General features: G+C 37.9%; 1 protein-coding gene across 3 annotated transcripts in view; it reads left to right on the forward strand.

Moving 5' to 3' along the window:
* Armh3 (armadillo like helical domain containing 3) overlaps nucleotides 1-21,729 on the forward strand; it is a 176,025-nt gene that overhangs the window by 78,496 nt on the left and 75,800 nt on the right. For 2 of the 3 annotated variants that reach the window (XM_040273589.2, XM_005333641.5), the window contains 3 exons: nucleotides 10,442-10,524; nucleotides 11,449-11,575; nucleotides 19,722-19,797. In XM_040273589.2, coding sequence (XP_040129523.1) covers nucleotides 10,442-10,524; nucleotides 11,449-11,575; nucleotides 19,722-19,797 — 286 coding nt within the window. The remainder of the gene's footprint in view (nucleotides 1-10,441; nucleotides 10,525-11,448; nucleotides 11,576-19,721; nucleotides 19,798-21,729) is intronic. The other variant, XM_040273592.2, reaches the window with a different exon arrangement.

Here is a 21,729-nt window from a genome sequence, read left to right on the forward strand (position 1 = left end):
AGTTTATAGGTTTTGGTGGCATTACCTTAATATACTTGTACTGTTTCTAGCTTATCCTTTGAATTCCTTGACTTCTCTCTCCTATGCAAGTGAGATGCTAATACTTCTCTTCTATCAGTCACTGTAAAGTTATCCATCTCCCCTAATGAGCAGGTTTTGATTTGGGTTCTGTGGCACCTCATTCCAGCTTCATGCTAGGCCACAAAATAGGATCTGGCTGAGTCTTGCATTTGCTTTCGCTTTCTCATTACAGTATATAAAAACTACTTAAACAAACAGATCTCTTTGACCTTTCTGCCTCCTTCCTGTTATTTTTTTAAATATTGTTTTAGTTGTTCATAGACCTTTATTTTTATTTATTTATACATGGTGCTGAGAATCAAATCCAGTGCCTCACTTAAACCAGGCAAGTGCACTACCACTGAGCCTCAGCCCCTCCTTCCTGTTTTTAATCTTATTTAAATGTAAGTCATTTGATTTTGTAATTAAGCCTCCCCTCTGCTCTCTGAGGCAGGCACCTTCCCTCTGCTCTCTGAGGCAGGCACCTGAGTTACCACTTAATTGCGTCTTTCTGTGGTTGGCTTGTTCCTCCCTGCACCTGGTTTACCTCGAGGTGGAGGGTACGTGTTTTAGTCCTGGAGAAGTTCCCATATCCATTATTCATTCTACTCCTACATGGTAACACACTTTGTTGCTACCTTCTTTCCCTCCTCCTCAATTCAAAGCAGGATAGAAAAAAATGGGGGAATTCCTTATTTTGTAGGATATCTTAATGCTAGGAACAGCTCAACAAATAAGATTCTTTGTGGGATGAGGGGAGTCTGTATAAGGTAACAGGACTTCTGAGGCGAATGATACTGAATTAACTCTTTTGTTTGTTTTGTTTTGAGATGGGGCTTCACTATGTTGCCTAGGTGGTCTTGAATTTCTGAGCGTAAGTGATCCTTCTGCTTCAACTGTAGGGTAGCTGAGACTACAGGCATGCTCCATTGTACCCAGCTTGAATTCTTTCTATTTGAAAATTAGATTGACTGCTTCTGGGGATTCACTTGGGACTTAAGGAACCATCAAGGTACTTTGTCCTGGCTCAGCTTCCCAGAACCTAGACACTACATACGATATCACTTGCATTTGCTTGCAGGAAAGTCTGAATTTCTACACAATGCTGTCATACTATTTCTTTCTTTTTATTTTGGTACTAGGGATTGAACCCAGGGGTGCTTAACCACTTAGCCACATCCCCATACCTTTTGATTTTTTATTTTGAGACAGAGTCTTTCTCAGTTGCTTAAGGCCTTGCTAAGTTGCTGAGTTTGGCCTTAAACTTGGCAATCCTTCTGCCTCAGCCACCTGAGTCACTGGGATTATAATTGCCTCTAGAACAGAGTCAAAATAGGCAGCGTTGTAGTCACTTTGCAGTGCTTGACAAAAAATTCAGAAACTAAGATTTCATAGGGCCTAGTAGAGAAGACTTTCCATGAAGAAATGAGTGTATATGAACTATAGTGATGCAGCCACATCAATGTTTATAGCAGCTCAATTCACAATAGCTAAACTATGGAACCAACCTAGGTGACTTTCAACAGATGAATGGATGAAGAAAATGTGGTACATATACATAATGGAATATTACTCAGCCTTAAAAAAGAATGAAATTATGGCATTTGCCAGTAAATGAGTGGAGCTGGAGAATATCATGCTAAGCAAAATAAGCCAATCCCAAAAAACCAAAGGTCGAATGTTTTCTCTGATGTGCAGATGCAAAATTACAATGGGGTTGACTAGGGAAGAATTGAGGTACTTTAGGTTAGTCAAAGGGGAGTAAAGGGAGGGGAGAGGGTATGGGGGTAGGAAAGATAATAGAATGAATTGGACATTATTACCCTATGTGCATATGTGATTACAGGACCAGTGTGACTCTATACCATGTACAGAAGAATGAGAAGTTATACTCCATTTATGTGTCAAAATGCATTCTACTATCATGTGTAAATAATTAGAACAAATACAAAATGAGTACTTATGAAACACTTCCTTCCTACAACTTTATCATATTTAATGGCTAATATAATAACTGAAATATTTTACTGCAAAAACTTCTATATTTTTCACTCAGTTCAGGATAAGAATATTTGGAGTCAGTTATCTGGGACCTCATTCAGTAGATGAGAACAGCAAGGATTAAGAGTCAATCTCAGGCTGGGGTTGTGGCTCAGTGGTAGAGTGCTTGCCTAGCATTTGTGAGGCGCTGGGTTCCGTTCTCAGCACTGCATAAAAATAAATTAATAAAATAAAGGTTCATCAACATTTAAAAAAATATTAAAAACAAAAAGGAGTCAATCTGGAGGATTTTATAGGGTATCATTGGTATTTAGAACATTGTTATCTTTGATTGTGAGCTTGGATTATTATTCTGAATAATAATAATATTGCCTTGCCAGGTTCATTTGAGTTGCATTCTTGCCCAAGAGTCCATGGACTCTCTTTGATTGAATATATTATCAATAAGAAAGTACTTTGTTTGGCCTTATACTCAGTACAGTGTACCATGATGTATCAGCCAGCCAATATACAGATGTTATATAAAGTTGGGTTAAAATTTTTGTGGGACTTAAGATAGTGTTGTAGAAAGCAAAGCATTGACTTTAAAAAAAAAACCAAAATAAAAATACTATAAAAATTTCCAGTGTAGCTGCATTTAACCATACAATTCAGTGACATTTAATACATTTACATTGTTGTGCAACACTAACAACTTCTATTTTCAGGACTTTTTCATCATCCCAAACTGAAACTCTATCCACTAAATACTAATGCTCCATTGTTTTCTTCCCCTACCCCCTGGTAACACCATTCTACTCTCTGTCTCTATGAATTTAACTATTCTCAATACTTCTTATAAGTGGACCCGTACGATATTCATCCTCTTGAGACTGGCTTATTTTACTCATCACATCTTTAAGGTTCATCCATATTGTAGCATATTGTAAGAATTTCCTTACTTTTTTAAAGCTGAATAATATTCTGTTAAATATAATATAAATACCCTATTTTATTTATCCATTCATCTATTGATGGACACCTATTTTTGGCTATGGTGAACAATGCTGTTATAAATACAGATATACAGAATGTCTGTCTGAGTCCTTGCATTCTACTTCATGTATTTTGAGAGTGTGAGGTTAAAGTATTGCAGGACAGTGGAGTGAAATCCTGAGACACTTAGGGAAGCGATGAATGCAGAGCTCATAGGATTTTTCTCTTGGCCACTTTTATATGCAAGGGACTGATTGGTGGAATTCTGAACAAATGATGGTTTTTGTGATAGCAAAGTAAGTATTGGCCCTAGATAGCTAACTCACCCTTTCCCAACAACAAAAAAAAATATTTTTAAATTGAAGTTTAAGTGGAACCAGTACAATTTCACAGACCTCAGTAGAAGTTATCAACCTTCTCCTCAGTGTGTTGCCTTTAATGTGATTTATTTTTTTGTAACTTTTTTTTTTAAAGAGAGAGTGAGAGAGAGAGAGAATTTTTTAATATTTATTTTTTAGTTTTCGGCGAACACAACTTCTTTGTTTGTATGTGGTATTGAGGATCGAACCCGGCCCTCACGCATGCCAGGCGAGCGCGCTACCGCTTGAGCCACATCTCCAGCCCCTTTAATTGTGATTTAGCACCAACCTTTCTTTCTTTATTTGGTACCAGGGATTAAACCCAGGGGTGCCTAACCCACTGAGCCACATACTCAACCCTTTTTTATATTTTATTTAAAGACAGAGGCTCATTACATTGCTTAGGGCCTTGCTAAGTTGCTGAGTCTGACTTTGAACTCGCCATCCTCCTGCCTCTACTCCCCAAGCTGTTAGACTGTTATTTAACCTTTCTGAATTCCAGTTTGCTCATCTTTAAAATGGGAATGATAATATCTACTTCATCAGATAGTTAGAAGATTCAGTGACAATAGTGTACTTCAAGTGCTTTATATATTGTCCAGCTCCCAGGAGGTACCTAATAAATGTTACCTTTCTTATCATTTATAACCATATTTCTTACTTTGAAGAGATGAATGCATTTTAAAGCAGGTGATTTTTTTGTTTTTTGTAGTTGTAGATGGACAGCATGCCATTTTTTAATTTGTTTCATTTTTATGTGGTGCTAAGGATCAAACCCAGTGCCTCACACATGCTAGGTATAAGCACTCTGCCACTGAGCTATAGCCCCAGCCCTAAAGCAGGTGATTTTAAGTGTCTCTTTAAAGTAGGCAGTAGAAAGCAGTAGAAAGGAACAAGGTTTGAGGTATTCTTTGTGGACTTCTGGAAGTTATTAACCCTGGTTGTTGCTCTGGGAGGAAATAATGCATTCCTATAGGATTGATCTGTCTGGCATTGGTATTTGGAGGCAGTCCACTTCTGAGGCTATGGAATATGGGGCCTATGGACATTGTCTCTTAGAACTTTGATGATCTTATCCATAATGAGATTCAATAAGCTCATTCTTATCCAAAAGAATGTTTTCCATAAGTTATTCCATTCTTTTTTGAGGAGTTATCACCATTGAACCAAATTGTTTACCCAGTATTGAGTTCCTGTAACATAAAGTCCTCCTTTGAAAAGAGTCAGTCCTTTGGTGGAGAAGAGGTTTCACCCCCTTAGCTACTGCTTCCTTTGATTTATTTATTTTATGCATTTTGGAGATTGAACCCAGAGCCTTGTGCTTGCTAGGCAAGTCCTACCACTGAGCTATATCCCTAGCCTCCTGATTTTTTAAAAAAACTATTACTTAATAGTGAGAAACATGATAAACAAAGTGTTAAAGAGAGAGAATGAAAGTACATTTTGTACCTCATATCTTCTTAATGGCTACAACATGTACCATGATAGCAAATTCTTACAGACATTTGACTAACAATACTATGTTTATACAACTAACACCTTATCTTTTATAGTTATCTTAACTCTTGCCTCTGTGTAATGCTACTTCTGTGACTATCCTTGGATCAGTTTGGCTGGTCATGTGCCCACATGGCATTAAGTGGACAAACTGATCAAGGGCAGTTTTATAAAAATGTGTCTATGTGGAGGAGGGTGAGCCAGGAGCAAGCCAGCATGAGTTTTGTGTTGCTTGTGTGTTGGCACCACTGAGAGCCTGAGTGTCAGTTCTCTGCTGTCCTTGAAACTGTCCCTGACATGAGGGCATATTCTTCTTTGACCTGCTGTCTAAGCCTTGTGCAAAGCTCTGTATAATAGCTTATGAATAAACCTGGTTAGGAATTGCTAAAATGCACTTTGTTTTTCTTTTGTTTCTGATTTTGCATAAAAAAGAGGGAATCAGGCTCCCTGGAAAGCCCATATCCAGTCACATTCTGGGTGCATCATATAATTTTGAAGATGGCAACCCTGGAGTTTGCAAATTAAGACTAGTTTTAGTTGGTAATTATGTACTTAAACAAAAGATAGACAAAGAAGGGGAAAGAGATGTGTGAAAGGGGAGATGTACAGATGAAACAGGGCTCATAAGAATGAGAGGGACTGCTGAAGTGGCTCCTGCTGAGCTAAGCTACTAGGTGTCCTCCAGTGTTGATAGTAGTAGGAAGGTAATAAACACCTGTGCTTTAATAAGCAGAAAAGAGGAACCAAGAACATAATAACCTGAAGCACACCATTTATAATAAGCTGTTTTTGCCCCTTTAATATTCAACTTGATCTAGTACCCTTGTTTATTTATTCTTTTTAAAAAATATTTTGTAGGTTTTTTTTTTTTAGGTGGATACAATATCTTTATTTATTTTTATGTGGTGCTGAGGATCGAACTCAGTGCCTCATGCATGCCAGGCGAGCGTGCTACCACTTGAGCCATATCCCCAATGTGTTTATTTATTCTTAATGGAAAGGGTAGAGAGAATACTATAAACAAGAAGCCAATTTTTAATCCCAGCTTAGTCACTAGCAAGGATGAGGTGGAGTGTAATGAGGTATGGGGTTTTCTTACCCAAAAATGAGGAAATTGGATTGAATGACCTCTAAGGTCTAATTCTAAAAATCCATACTCAGCTGTCAGAGCTTCACAGAATTAGAACTTCTGTTGTATCATCAGGTCAGAGTAGGAAGAGAGAGAGAGAGAGAGAGGGAGGGAGGGAGGGAATATGTACAGTAGCATATAGGATACTGAACAGTTGATATGATCATGAGTGTGAGTGAGGGAGAAAATGAAAGAGAAAAGCACTGTTTTGTAGAATATTTGGGGGGCATTCTCTCTTGAAGATAATTTGTGTGTGTGTGTGTGTGTGTATGATTTTAGCTTCCTGTTGAAATCCTTCTAGAGCATTACTATTTCCAGGTGGCTTTTAGGGGTAGTGGTGTCTGGCCTGAGTTATCAGACACAGAACACAGGTCCCACAGTATTGACTCTTAGAGGATCACAATGCTGGATCCTCCTCAAGACTGTTTGACTCTGTTGATGTCTCTGGCCATTGGGACACAGGTTGCCATTTGACCTGTGCCAAAATTGCTCTCTTCTCCTCCTCATATTTATCACTTTGTCATTTCTGACTCTGAATCCCAGAGATCAAGACTAGCAGTAGGCAAGCAGAGGAGTAATAAATCATTACTTCTGCTTCCTTTTCTCCAGGTTTCCTGCCCCTTAATTACCACATATCTACTGCTGAGCCTGCGTCTTTGTTCTGTGTGAGTGCTGAGGACAAAAGCCATGTGTGCTACCCAGCCCTTTCTCTGTGAGCTACCCAGCCCTTTCTCTGTGCCTGTGAGTTTATGGAGTCTGATTCGGAGAGTTTGTCAGAACATTGGGTTAAGGGGGTGAAGTATGTAGCCCCTAACTCACTCAGCAAGGTGATCTTCATCAGGAGAGACATTTGAGCTAGGGATAGTCATTTTTATGTGGATTCTTAACTATCTATCTTCATTTCCCTGCTCCAGGCTAAGCAAGCTATGTGTGAACCAGAATGGATTCCTGTGGAGCCTTTTTTCCCCCTTTCTTTCTTTTTTCTTTTTTGCAGTTCATCTAACAAGATCACTTGTTAACAGATAACCATAAAAATGCCAACTGGGGCTGTAGCTCAGTGTTAAGAGTGCCTGCCTAGCATGCTTGAGGCCTTAGGTTCAATCCCCAGGACTGAAAAGAAAAAAAAAAAAAAAAAAAAAGGCAGCTGTCTGTCATTTGCCTGATCATAAAATCATAGAGAACTTATATCAGGGCAGGGGTAAAAAGTTCATAAAGGAGGATGCCTGCCTCCTTCAATTCTAGCATGTCCTATTTCATTTGAGGGGAAAATTTAGGCTTTAGAAACAGAAGGTAGGTACAACCAGACTCTTGTACTTTCCTTGCCTGATATATATATTTTTTCTCTCCTTTGTTTTGAGTACTGGGGATTGAACTCAAGGCCTTGCATATGTTAGACAATCACTGTATCTCTGAGCTGTATCCCCAGCCCTTTGTTTTAAAATTTTATATTGAGACAGTGTTTTGCTAAGTTGTCCAGGCTGCCTCAATTTTGTGATCTTCCTGCCTTAGCCTCCTGAGTAGCTAGGATTACAGGCATATGCTATCTTAACTGGCCAGCCTGCTGTTTGTTTATTATACCTGTTCTGTTAGATAACTAGGGGAGAGAATTGTTGTATGATGGGCAGCAATGTCTATGGAGTCTTACTCCTACTGATCCTTCCCTGCTGTTCCAAATCAAAGCACACATCTCTAAGAGTAGTTAACTTAAAACAAAGCTCAGGCAGCATGGGAGAATGGAATTTTTTGCTGGCAAAGAAATAGATATGGTTTTAGAAAAGGAGAGATCAAGTTTTTTTTTTTTTTCCCATCTGTGGAAGGAGGGAGGTATGAGGACAAGAAAACAGACCACAGAATGCTTTAAGTTGCTGACCCCCTTCTGAATAGTTTCCTATCAAGAAGGGGAATATGTACAGTAGCATTAGTCAAGATAGGTTCAGAAGCAGGATTCATTCCATGGACAGATGTCCTAGGTGAATGAGTGTAAGGCAACTGAGAATTTGCTTTATGTTTAGCACTTGTTTGCAAAAATGTCTTTAAAACTGTACTGTTAACCTAGGGACTTGAAGTCACTTTCTTTACTGAGATTACTCAGTTTTAGCAATCCCTTCCCCTCACTAAGGGTTGCAAGGCAGAGGAAATATTTTCAGTCAATATTTTCACTGTCAAGAGAGATAGAGCAAGCTTCACTTCTATTTGAATAGCTTAACACTTAAGTACTTTTTTTTTTCTTCATTAGCTACCTTACCACTTAGAGTAGAAGTTCTAAGTATTGTTGCCATATATGGTGACCAGTTAGAATGGATAGCAATGATGTTTGAATCAGATAATATGACTAAAGCTTTTTAACATTAGATGCTTAGCAGCTTGAGGTGGAAGAGGACCCTCATTTTTACCTGTAAATTGAGGAAATTTGATGAGGAAATCACTGTGTAGGAGTAAATTTGGAACACTGAAATGTCAGTTTTATAGTCAGATTTCTGAGCTTAATTGCTACTTAAGAAATGGTGAAATGAAGTAGGTTTTTTAAAACTTTATATGAGCAGATAAGCAGATGTGGGCCTGGGGAGGTTAGTGCTTACTTTACATATACCAACTATTTTTTGTTTGTTGCTAGGGATTAAGCCTCAGGCTTTGCATATGCTAGTCAAACAGTCTTTTGCTGAGCTATACCTCCAGTCCTTAATCTGCTCTTTAAAAGAATTGAGATAATAGACCCCCAAATCATAAGCAACAAAAGCATAATGGACAGATGGGATTATGTTAAACTAAGAAGGAAATGATCAGTTGATAAAGAGATAGCCTACAAAATGGGAGAAAATATTTGCAAACTATTCATTTGACAAGGATTGATATTCAGAATTCATAAGGAACTAACAACAAAATGAAACAAACAAAAACCTTAATAACAATAAAGTAATTCAGTTAAAAAATGCACAGGGGACTAAGGGTGTAATTCAGTGGTAGAACATGAATACACCAGGCCCTGGGTTCAGTTCCTAGCAGCAAAAAACAAATTAAAAAAAAACAAAGAGCAAATGATTTGAATAGACATTTCACAAAAGAAGAAATACAAATGATCAACAAATATGAAAAATGCGCAGTTACATTAGCCATCAGAGAAATGCAAATCAAAAATCACAATGAGATATCTCATTCCAATTAGAATAACTTCTATCAAAAGGAAAAAAATAACAAATGGTGGGAGGATGTAGACAAGAGGGGTGGGATAATGTAAATTAGTATACACTGTGGGATAATGTAAATTAGTATAGCCATTATGGAGTTTTTTTTCCCTCAAAAAACTGAAAATAGGGGTTGGGGCTGTGGCTTAGTGGCAGAGTGCTTGCCTAGCATGTGTGAGGCACTGGGTTCGATCCTCAGCACCATATCAAAAATAAATGAAGGCATTCTGTCCATTTACAACTACAAAAAAAAAAAAAACCTGAAAATAGATCTACCAACTGTCTTACTTCTGGGTATATGTCCAATGGAAATTAAATTGTAATTATCAAAAAGATAACCTGTAGCCAGGTGCAGTGGCACATGCCGGTAATCCCAGCAGCTTGGGAGGCTGAGACAGAAGAATCTCGAGTTCAAAGCCAGCCTCTGCAATGGTGAGGTGCTAAGCAACTCAGTGGTACCCTATCTCTAAACAAAATACAAAATAGGGCTGGGGATGTGGCTCAGGGGTTGAGTGCCCTTGAGTTTAATCTCTGGCACCAAAAAAACCCAAAGTACTCTCATGTTATTGCAGCATTATTCACAGTAGTCAAGATATGGAATCAACCTAAGTGCCCATTACCAGTTGAATGGATTTTTAAAATGTGTTATATATACACAATGGACTTATTTTTAAGCCTTAAAAAAAGAATGAAGTCCTGTCATTTGCAGCAAAATGGATGGAACTGGAGGACAGTTGAGTGAAATAAGCCAGGCACAGAAAGACAAATACTACATCTTCTCTCGGATATACAAAAGTTTTAAAAAGTCAATCCAAATGTGGAGTAGCAATTATTAGAAGTTGAGAAGTGGATGTGGGAAAGACAGAGGGTCATTGTATAGAGTACCAAAGACAGATGGAAGGAATAAGTTCCATTGTTCGGTGGTACAATGGAGTGATTAAAATAACTTATTAAGTATTAGAAGAAAGGAGCGCTAAAGCTTCAAAGAAATAAATAATAAGGAGATAGAAATGCCAGTTACCCTGATTGGTACACACTGTCTTTGTGAGTTGAAATAGCACACTGTACCCCATAAATATATATAATTATTACTTGTTAATCAAAACAAAACACCGTGGTGGCTAAGGCTTACTCATGCTAACAACAGGGACATCTATAGATCTACTGTGCTTTCATTTAACTTTATTGATCATGGTTTGCATAGTTTGTTGATATCTTTTTTTTTCCCCCCCTTAAAGCCTTGATAAATTTGCTGAAGTTCCTTATGTCAAATGAAACTGTACTTTTGGCCAAACACAACATTTTTACATTAGCCCTTATGGTGAGTAATACAAAATTTCTTTTTTGAAAGCCATATTCTAAGTCAGAAATGGGCTGATTTGAAACAGGAGTTGGTAGTCTGGGGACTGAGCTGTAGCGAGAATTTGGATATATTTTCCTTGTGGATCAGAATCTCTCTAGACTAGTGTCCCTACTCTTACCTATGTATTTGACAAACAGAACTCTTTTTTCCTTCATGAGAGTATATTGCCTGGCAGCTATGGGGGTAGGTCAGATTTCTGTGTATGAATAGTGAGCCTGATTCCAACTGAGAGACTTTACTTCACTACTGTAGTCTCTACATTGGTAAATAACAAAGCATTTAGAGGTGTCCCAGCCAGATGAGTGTTTCTGTCATGGCTGTGCTGGGTTTCTGAGGGACATTACAAATGCCTGTTTGTTGGTTTTTTTGGGTACAAGAATACCATTATGTCTTTTGACTATCTCTATTTGTTTATGGATATTTAACATTTAAAGGGGAAAAGTCCTGATCTGTAGACTAAGCTAATTTACATTGTAGAATTGTACCCACCATGGCCAATTTCAAGCTATCTGCATGACATTAGAGTCATACAGAGTTGAGAAGATATGTACTGTAGCACACCATTATATGGTATTCTCACCATTCAGATTATAAGAGATGTAAATTAATCTCAAGATCATAGGTCATAGTAAAAGAAAATAATTAGGAAGTGATAAGTTTTATATTATTTATTCATTTTAATATAATTTATTTAATTGTACATTTATATGAATGAATTCTTAATATAAATTGCTGTGTTTTACAACCAGTTTACACAGTCCCTGAAAATTTGACTGTCAACTCTTGCAAGCCAGTAAGAGATGGCGATTTGCATACCACTGATAATACCTTTCTGATCTTCATAGCCTGATGCCTCTATATGGGCTATTGCTTCTTTTTTAGATTGTGAACTTATTTAATATGTTTATCACATATGGCGACACATTCCTACCAACCCCCAGCAGCTATGATGAACTTTACTATGAGATTATCCGCATGCATCAGAGCTTTGACAACCTCTACTCCATGGGTAAGCTATATTTTTCTGTTTTGTTTTGTTTTGTTTTGTTTGCTCTGCTTTCTCCATCCCCTGTCTGTTTTTTGGCGAATAAAACGGAAATATTATAAAAGATTGCACTCCAGTGGGTTGTTGCCTTTGGTCAGCATAGAAGTACAGTGGTTTCCTCTTCTTAGGCAATAGGAAACTACACATGGGCTATTTTGCCTTTAGGAACTCAGATTTCATCTCAGTGCAAAGCTGGTTATCAGCATTTTGTTGATGTTTATGAAAGGGAGAATAAAGAGGGTCTTGGATTCAGCAAATGCAGGTGAAATGGGGGTTAAAGAGTGGGTGGGATTTGATACCAGCAAATAGAAGAGCTTGGATTCCAGAGGAATATTGTATATTGTAAGCCAGTAAGAGATGGCGATTTGCATACCACTGATAATACCTTTGAGAAAGTACAGAGTTTTAAGGAATCTTACTGTACCTTTGTATTTTTATTTTTAGTATTACTTAAAGAAGGAGTGGGCATTGGATAAATATAATTTTTTTGTAAAAAGCTTTTAGTAATTGGCTTGCTAAAAATTTACAGCCACAGTGAGTATAAGGTAATGTATCTGCAAATTTGGGAAAAAGGCCTAGTGAATCCTAACTGGAATTTGAAAGGTAAGGAAAGATATTTGTAGACAAAAACAGAAAGCCACTCAGTAAAACTATCTTATTTTAAAAATCCTGACACTAGCTTTATTGATGTATAATATATATAATAAATGTTGCACATTTAAAATATACATATTTTGATAAATTTTGATATATGTGAAATTATCATAGTGATTGAGATAATGAACATATTCATTATGTTCATTATTTCATTTTTTATTTTATTCATTATGTTCATTTATTGCCTTCCTTGTGTCCTTGCTTCCTTGTGTCCCTTCTCTAATGTTCCTTTCCCCACCAGTACCTGCTGTGTCCCATCCCTTGGCAGCCGTGGATCTCTTTTCTGTCACTATGTATTAGTTTGCTTCATCCCTCATGATGAGAATATTTGTAAAAACTCCAGCCTTGGAACTTCTACATAATGAGAAAAGTAGAGAGGATTTAGAACAAGTACCAAGAAAAAGAATAGAAGCAAATAGCAGAAAAGATGAGTTGTCTTGAGAGGATTTTTTTCTATAATAGACTTTAGCTTTTAGAGGAGTAGTAGAGGAATTTTTTTTTTTTTAAAGTGGTGTGGAGGATTGAACCCAGGGCCTTGTGCATGCAAGGCAAGCATTCTACCAACTGAGCTATTCGAAGGTTGGTTTCAACTTCAAGTGTCAGAAAATTCTGATTTAAACTATCTCAAACAATAGGAGAATTATTATACCTTATAATAACTCTAAGGAACAAAAATTATCATACCCGTAAGAATTCTTGAATGGTGGGTGGGCACAGTGGCGCATGCCTGCCAGCAATTCAGGAGGCTGAGGTAAGATCACAAGTTCAAAGCCAGCCTTAGCAACTTAGTGAGGCCCTAAGCAACTTAGTGAGACCCTGTCTCAAAATAAAAAATAAAAAGCGCTGGGTATGTGGCTCAGTGGTTAAGCATCCCTGGGTTCAATCTCCAATACCAAAAAAAAGAAAGAAAGAATTCTAGAATGGTATGATCAGTTGCTCAGCAATGTCTGCAAGAACCCAGGTTTTTCTATTTCTCTGTTCTCTCATTCTCAAAGTAAGAGCTTTAGCATCAGGTCAGTTCCCCTCAAAACAGCAAGTTCTGGTTGTAATGTCAAGATACATCTCTTTTTTTAGGAGATAGGAAGTCATCTTTGAGAACCCTTCAACTGACTTCTCATTGGCCAGATGTGCTCATTGTACCTTGTTATGGTTTATATCTGCTTGGCTTTACCAAAATCCTTGTTTTCTGAAAATGTAGAATTTTCTAAGGTTGAAGAACTGCTTCAGAGGCTTTGGCATTCATCTTAGATGAATAAAAATGACTTTCAGTGAGGAAAGGAAGGGTGAGTTTGGAAGAGATATTTTTTGAAAGCCTCACATACCTGCCCAACTTGGCCATTTTTCCAGTCAAATGGGATAAGCCCTTGTGTAGCTTCAGCAACAAGATAGAGATGATATCTATGAATTCCCACATTTACCAATGGAATGAAAATTTAATTAGGAAGCACAAATAGCAAAGTAAAACTTTTCATTAACCGCTGGGTGCAGTGATGTACATCTGTAATCAAAGCTACTCAGGAGGCAGGAAATGGCAAGTTTGAGGCTAGCCTAGGCAATTTAGAGATCTTGTTTCAAAATAAAAAAATAGCCGAACATGGCAGTGCATGCCTGTAGTCCCAGCAGTTTGGGAGGCTGAGAGAGGAGGATCTCGAATTCAAAGCTAGCCTCAGCAACTTAGCGAGGCCCTAAGCAACTCAGTGAGATCCTGTCTCTAAATAAAATACAAAATAGGGATGGGGATGTGGCTCAGTGGTAGAGTGCCCCTGAGTTCAATCCCTGACACCCCAAAAAATAAAATAAAAAAGGGTTAAGGATGTAGTTCAGTGGTAGGGTGCCCCTGGGTTTTATCTCCAGCACTGGGGGAAAAACATTACTAATTGAAGTACCATCAATATTTTGTTAACAGTGCTCCCCATTTCATGTTAAAATGTGATAAAACTTGTGGTAGAAAAAAAGGTTTTTTAAGTTAAGTTTCTTGAAGTATAATTTATATAGACAATAAAATTCACTTTTTTATTTGTACCAAGGATTGAACCCAGGGCACTTAACCACTCAGTCACGTCCCTAACCCTTATTCATATTTTATTTAGACACAGGATCTCACTAAGCTGCTGAAGCTGACTTTGAACTCTCAATCCTCCTGTCTCAGCCACCTGAGCCACTGGGATAAAATTCACCCTTTTTAACGTGCAGTTCTAAATTTTAACAAATGCATTTAGTAGTATAATTATCACTAAAATCAAATATAAGTGTTTCATCATTCCAAAAATTTCCCTTGTGCTCTTATGAGGTCAACTCTCAACCCCTAGCAACCACAAATCTGTTTTCTGTTGCTTGATTCTTCTCCTGTTTTGGGTCATAAACATTGTGATTTTTGTGATAAGGATGCTGGATTTTATTGTTACTTTAATGTTGGGCATTGTTCTGGAATGTGGTTATGTGATGTGGAAACAGTTTGATTCTTTCAAGGTTTATTTCTAAGGGTTGAGGGCAGGTCAAGAACAACTTTTAATGTAGGATAACTTGACTCCGTTACTAATGCAGTACCCGTTTGCAGAGTCTACCTGATTTATACTCCATATATTAGTAGGTCTTTTCACTCCTGCTGCTGGAGCCTGCCATGAGCTCCCCAATCCCTCCTTTCCCATGGTTTGTCCTCAGCCTTGGGTAGTTTCCTTTTCCATATGTACACATTAGGGCTCAGCGAGAGACATAAGTATACTTGTCCACAGATCTCTAGAGCTTTCTGTCAAAATCCCTCCTTGCCAGCTCTTTGCCCCGTACTTTCTAGATGCCTTGTCCTTTCCAAAGGCTGATCTCTGTCTTCAATTTGGCAATTCTGTTTAGGTTCCTTCTCCCTGCTACTTGGAAACTTCTCCATGTAATTAGTTGGGGTAATCATAGGGTGCATGTTTGTTTTCCATCTGTCAGGTATCACAGCTCCATCTTGCCTGTTTTCCAGTGTCTGATAACCATTGTTTCATATATTTTGCCCAGTGTTTTAAGGGAGGAGGGTAAATTGTGTCTTGTTATCGCATCATGGCTAGCAGAACACAGTTTACTGAGACCTTTTTTTTTTTTTTTTTTTTTTTGGGTGTGTGTGTGTGTGTGTATACCAAGGATTGAACTCAGGAGCACTTAGCCACATCCCTAGCCCTATTTTGTATTTTATTAGAGACAGGATCTCACTGAATTGCTTGGGGCCTTGATGTTGCTGAGGCTAACTTTGAACTTGTAGTCCTCCTGTCTCAGCCTCCCAAGCTGCTGGGATTACAGGCATGCACCACCATGCCTGGCATTACTGAGATATTTTTGATAAAGGCACTTGCTTAATGTTCTTATGGTATTATTAAAAAAAATTTTTTTTCAGTTGTAGGTGGACACAATACCTTTATTTTATTTATTTTTATGTGGTGGTGAGGATCGAAACTAGTGCCTCATGTGTGCTAGGCAAGCACTCTACCACTGAACTACAATCCCAGCCCCCTATGGTATTATTTTATTGCAGTCTACTGTAGTAGGAAGGACTTCTACAGGAGCTGGCCTGAACCATAAATCCCATCCTGTTTTGAACCTTTTTTTTTTTCTTTCCATTTTTACAAAGAGGGATAATTACCAATACTAAAGAAAGAACACAGGAAAAAATTTAAAATCTTTTAAACCTTTGATTCTAGTATTATTTTAAAAAATATTTTATTTTTTTTTTTTAGTTTTAGGTAGACACAATATCTTTATTTTACATTTATGTGGTGCTGAAGATCAAACCCAGTGCCTTGTGCATGCTAGATGAGCACTCTACCCCTGAGCCACAACCCCAGCCCCTGATTCTAGTACTATTATGTAATAATTTTCATGTTGTATATTGCTTCACATGCACACATAGTTTAATGTAGTTGTAATCATAATATATTATTTTGTGGGTTTTTTTGATAGTGGGGATTGAATCCAGGGCCATTTTATCATTAAGCTACATCCCCTGTCCTTTTTATTTTTTATTTTGAGACAGGGTCTCAGCTGAGGCTGAGCTCCAATTTGCAGTCCTCCTGCCTTAGCCTGGTGAGTTGCTGGGATTATAGGTGTGTGCCATCATGCTGGCTTTATTTTTTAAATTTTGTGTTTTTAACTTAAATACGACTCTTCCTCTTCCCCCTTCCCTCCTCCCCCCTTCTTTTTCTTCCTCCTTCTCTTCCCCTTCTTTTTCTTCCTGCTCCTCTTTCTCTTTCTTCTTCCTCCTTCTCCTCCTTCTCTTCCTCCTCCTTCTCCTCTTCCTCTTCCTCTTCCTTCTTCTCTTCCTATTCCTCCTCCTCTCCTCTACCTCCTCCTCCTTCTCCTGCTTCTTCTCCACCTTCTTCTTCTCCTCCTTCTTTTTTTTTTTTTGTTGCTGTACCAGAGATTGAAATCATGCTAGCCAAGCCAATGCTTGACCCCACAACTCCCTTTCTTATTTTTTAAGTCTCTGTTTTAATGGCTACATAATATGTAATTTTTGTATAACATAATTTACTACACAAATGATTGCTTTAGTCCGAGGCATTTAAGGCATTTTGAAATAATTTTCTTTTTTACATTTAGTAGAGAACATAGAAACCAGTGGCATTTGGGCGCAGTGGTGCATGCCTGTAATCCCAGCGACTCGGGAGGCTGAGGCAGGAGAATCTCGAGTTCAAAACTAGCCTTAGCAATTTAGTGAGGAGCTAAGCAACTCAGTGAGACCCTGTCTCTAATAAAATACAAAATAGGGTTAGGGATGTGGCTCAATTGTAGAATGCCCCTGAGTTCAATCCCTGATACTCTCCTCCCCCCCAAAAAAACCCTAATGGCATTACTAAAAGAATTTCATGGTGAGGTCATATGGTTGCCCATCCACTAAGGAACAGAGCTGACAGGATATTTTGGAGAAATAATTTGTGGGCAAGTTAAACACCTCTTAAAATTTGAAGAGGGGACAATTCAGTTCATATATGTTCATATAAGGTTATAGGTGTGTACTATAATTCCATATATGTTTAGGTCCCTATTATCAGAAAACTTATGATCTAGTAAAAAAAATCAATGCATCTAAGTAATCTTCACATTTGAGTTGCAAAAGACATGTCTGACCTGTTGAAGCAATTTGGTTCATTTTATGAATAAATTTGCATATATAATAAGTGGAACCTGAATTCGGAATGGAGAACCCTAACTTGAAACTATCCCAATTTTTCTTGCAGTCAACCTTATAAATTAGAAAAACAGCACTCTGATAATGTTTTACTAAGGCTTCCATCTTGTCTTTTATAAAATTACATGTATTTATAAAATGGAGGCATTGATAGAACAGATGCAGAACAGCCAGATGAGTTTTGTTAACTAATCACAGCCCCAGGCCTTCCCTCTGATAGAGCTACTGCTGCTATTCTTCTTGCTTTGGATCCTGGATCAGGAGCATATGGTGATGGTATTCAATATGACATTCCTATGCAAACTGATCATACATTTCTTTCTTTCTCCTTTTTGATTGAACCCAGCAACACTTTTTTTTTAAATTTTAATATTTATTTTTTCATTTTCGGCGGCCACAACATCTTTGTTGGTATGTGGTGCTGAGGATTGAACCCGGGCCACATGCATGCCAGGCGAGCGCGCCACCGCTTGAGCCACATCCCCAGCCCCGAACCCAGCAACACTTTAAAACCCTGAGTTACATTCCCAGTCCTTTTTATTTTTTACTTTGAGATAGGGTCTTGCTAAATTGCTGAGGCTGGCCTCAAATTTAATCCTCCTGCCTCAGCCTCCCAAGTTGAAGGGTTATAGGTGTCTACTACTTGATCACACATTTCTTAATGTTAGGCCCTCTTTCTTTCCTTCCTTCCTTTGGAAAGTCTTAGGTAGATTCATTCATTCATTCATTTGGGAGGCAGTCTATTGAAATCAACAATATCTAAAACTTTCAGAGCTCTATGGCAGTCACTAATCTAAGAACTTTATAGGTATTAGCTCACTTAATTCTTCATATGTATATGTGTATATATATGAACATATGTGTGTGTGTGTGTGTGTGTATATATATATATATATTTATATATATATTGTCAATGGACCTTTATTTTTTATTTATTTATATGTGGTGCTGAGAATCGAACCCAGTGCCTTACACATGCTAGGCAAGTGCTCTACCACTGAGCTACAACCTCAGCCCCAGAGATCATGCTTTTTAACTACTAATTTCTCTGCATAAACACTGGTTCTAGAGTAATTCCCTCTAGGTTCAAGTTCTACCTCTATCACTTGCAATTTGTGTGAAGGATCTCAATTACTTGTTTCCTGTAAATCTCAGTTTCCTTATCTGTTTGTCATATTGCATACAATCTAACTTTGTCCAGTATCTGGCATGTAGTAAATTCTTTATATATTTACTTCTTTTTAGTGAGTCATTCATTAAAATATATAATTGAAGTGCCTAGCAAGTTCTTCTTGTTTTAAAAGGAGCACTTGAGCTGTTTTGTCTTTTTTCTAAGTTGCATACTTCAATATGTGACTCTGAAGAGCATAGCTGGCATAAGATGTGTTTAGTTTTGTATTTTTGTTATTTTTTTCTTCCATGGGTGAGTTTGGGAAAGAGAGAGAGTTTAATCAGGTAAGGAAGAATCTTCCTGTTGATTCATTCTACGGGTCACACAATTAAGTCAGACTTGCAAAAATAAATTATTCCGTGATTGAATCATGACTACCCTCTATCTGGAAAATTTATTTTCCCTGTTTGAGGGTATGCCTTTAGGTTTGGAAAGATATACCTGGAGCTGGAGGGAATACCAACTTAGCCAGTTCCACTAAATTAGCCCACGCCACTAGAGAAATGACAAGTGTGGAAGCCAGTTTACCCTCAAATTATCACTCCAGACTATATTTTAAAAGAAAATAAAAACTAAGTTTTGGAGTTGGGTGCAGTGGCATATGCCTATTATCCCAGAGAATTGAGAGATGGGAGGCAGAGGATCATAAGTTTGAGGTTACCCTCAGAAATTTAGTGAGACCCTCAGCAACTTAGTGAGACCCCTGTTTCAAAATAAAAAATAAAGTTTTGGGGATGTAGTTCAGAGTTTCAGAGTTAAAGTTCTCCTGAGTTCAATCCCCAGTTAACCCCATTCCTCCCCCCGCCCCACCAAAAAAACCCCCAAAAAACTACTGGAACCCTGTTATTAGGGAGTGGCGGATGGAGTGCAACCCAAGACAGATTGGCTAGAGTATTTTGATAGAAAATAAGAAATTAGAGAAAAAAATTTCTAAAGAATATAGCTGAAAGGATTCTATAAGCCCTTATATTTTTCTCTAGGCTGAGGATGTTTGTAACAGAAGATTGGCACAGGCTTTGTTTGGTTATTCTAATAGTGCTATTTTGAGATTTGTTTTCATTCCTCATATTTGTGTTTTATATCAGGGGTTTGACAGATCTGTGTTCTTTGCTTCTTTACAGTCCTGAGACTTTCTACTAATGCAGGCCAATGGAAGGAAGCAGCTAGCAAGGTGACCCATGCATTGGTTAATATCAGGTAAGAAATGAAAATTTTTTTTCTTTCAGAGTTCTTGACTCATTCTGAGGTTTATTGTACCTTTCTAAGTAGAATGCATTGAACACTACTGCTATTTTAAGCTCTGGTGTCTGTAGGAGTGGAAGAAATTGTCATACTTGATCAAGAAAAGCAGGAGTACATGAGGTTTTCATTTGATCGTATTGAAACAGCTCGAAGTGCTGGCTGTTCTGTGAATTTTGTACCAAGAGATGGTTGCAAGCCCTTTTCAGGCATCTTAGCTGCCAAAGTATTTTCTGTGTATAAGTCATCTGAAAGTTTTTTTCTGAAGATTTCTTCTGCTGTTCTTTATGACTTTAGTGGATGACTCATTGGGATCTAGAACTTTGACATTTTACTATATGTGCTGTTTCTATTTGTGGTAAAGAGAAGCAAATGGAGTCTGGACATAGGGCTAAGTGATTTTAGATTCCTTATGAAACAGCAAGGCAGTTACATGGTTCTGTATATGTTGGATGATATTATGTCAGATGTAGTCATAGTCTTGAAGAAGCATTTCACTCACAGGAGTGAACTGCCAATAAGTGGAGAGGAGAAAGTGCTTTTGCTATCATGAGACCTAAATCTGACTTTTCTTCCTTCTTCCCTTTGTGCCTATGATTTTCCATCTCTCAATAGTTATTAAATCATTTTTGCAAACAATTAAAAAAATTAATGTTGAGTAAAAGAGACAAATCCAACAGATGGGGAACTTGATTTAGCTCCAGATGTAAGCCTTTCCAGACATTCCCATAATAGTAATGCACATTTACAACTTGGTTATAGATTCTAATGTGTGACAGAGCTGGGGTGTGATGTTTGTTTCTGTATATTTATTTTTCCTTTCTCTCTCTCTCTCTTTTTTTTTTTTAAAGGTAAAATGTCCTGTCCCTGCAGTTATTTACTACAGTGCTTGGCACTTCTGAGAATAAAAGAAGAAGTGTAAAATTTGTGTGTGAGGAGGGCTGGGCTGAGGGAGCAGGGGGTGAGATGTGCTAACAAGATTGCGATGAAGGTTGGACTCCTTACCTGTCCCCAGAGACATTTTGCAGCAAACACAATTTTATAAATCTCACAAATAAATGCATATCTATATCTAGCAAATAATCTAGACACTGTGGTGAAGTCTTATGATAAATATGAATTTCAGTAAGAATCAGGAACTATAAACTGTCTTCTTCCAAATATTTCTTTGTGACCCCAAGAGCAGTATGACAAATGTGGGTGTTTGAAGGAAGCACAAAGTTCTGTGCTAGAGAATGAAGTGCATATGGGTATAATTTATGTTGTGTATTTACATAGGCTTTCCTGGCAGCTTCTTTTCATTTGGGGCCTATTTCCTTGAACACATTCCTCTGTGCTTGCTTTATCTCTAGCTTTCCTTTCAGTGGTTTCTGGGTTGGCTGCTGTCCTTATTCTCTCCACCGACCCATCAAACAGCTTGATGATTAAAGCTCCGGGTCTCTCCTTTTTTCTTTTCTTTTTATTTATTTTTGTTGTTGTTGTTGTTGAGGGTGGGGTGGGATACTGGGTATTGAACCCAGGGCGCTTTCCCACCAAAGTACATCTCCAGATGTTTTTATTTTTTATTTTGAGATAGGGTCTCACTGAGTTTCTGAGGCTAGTCTTGAACTTGTGATCCTCCTGCCTCAGCCTCTTGAGTAGCTGGGATTATAAGTGTGCATCATCACACCTGGCTGACCTCTCCTTTTTCTAAATAATGGAGATAAAATTGGGCTAAACCTTAGGAAAAAATGCCCTAACCATGACCTCTTCCTTTGCTTTGCATCACTCTGTCAGGCCTCTACTTTTATTTTCATTCCTCAAACTTCTCTGATGAGCTTGCTGCAGAGAATAATCACATCATTTTCATGGTTGCTAATGAATTAGAATGTATGCCTAAAGTAGCAAAAA

Source organism: Ictidomys tridecemlineatus, chromosome 1 (genome assembly GCF_052094955.1).
Source record: "Ictidomys tridecemlineatus isolate mIctTri1 chromosome 1, mIctTri1.hap1, whole genome shotgun sequence".
Lineage (NCBI taxonomy): Eukaryota > Metazoa > Chordata > Mammalia > Rodentia > Sciuridae > Ictidomys > Ictidomys tridecemlineatus.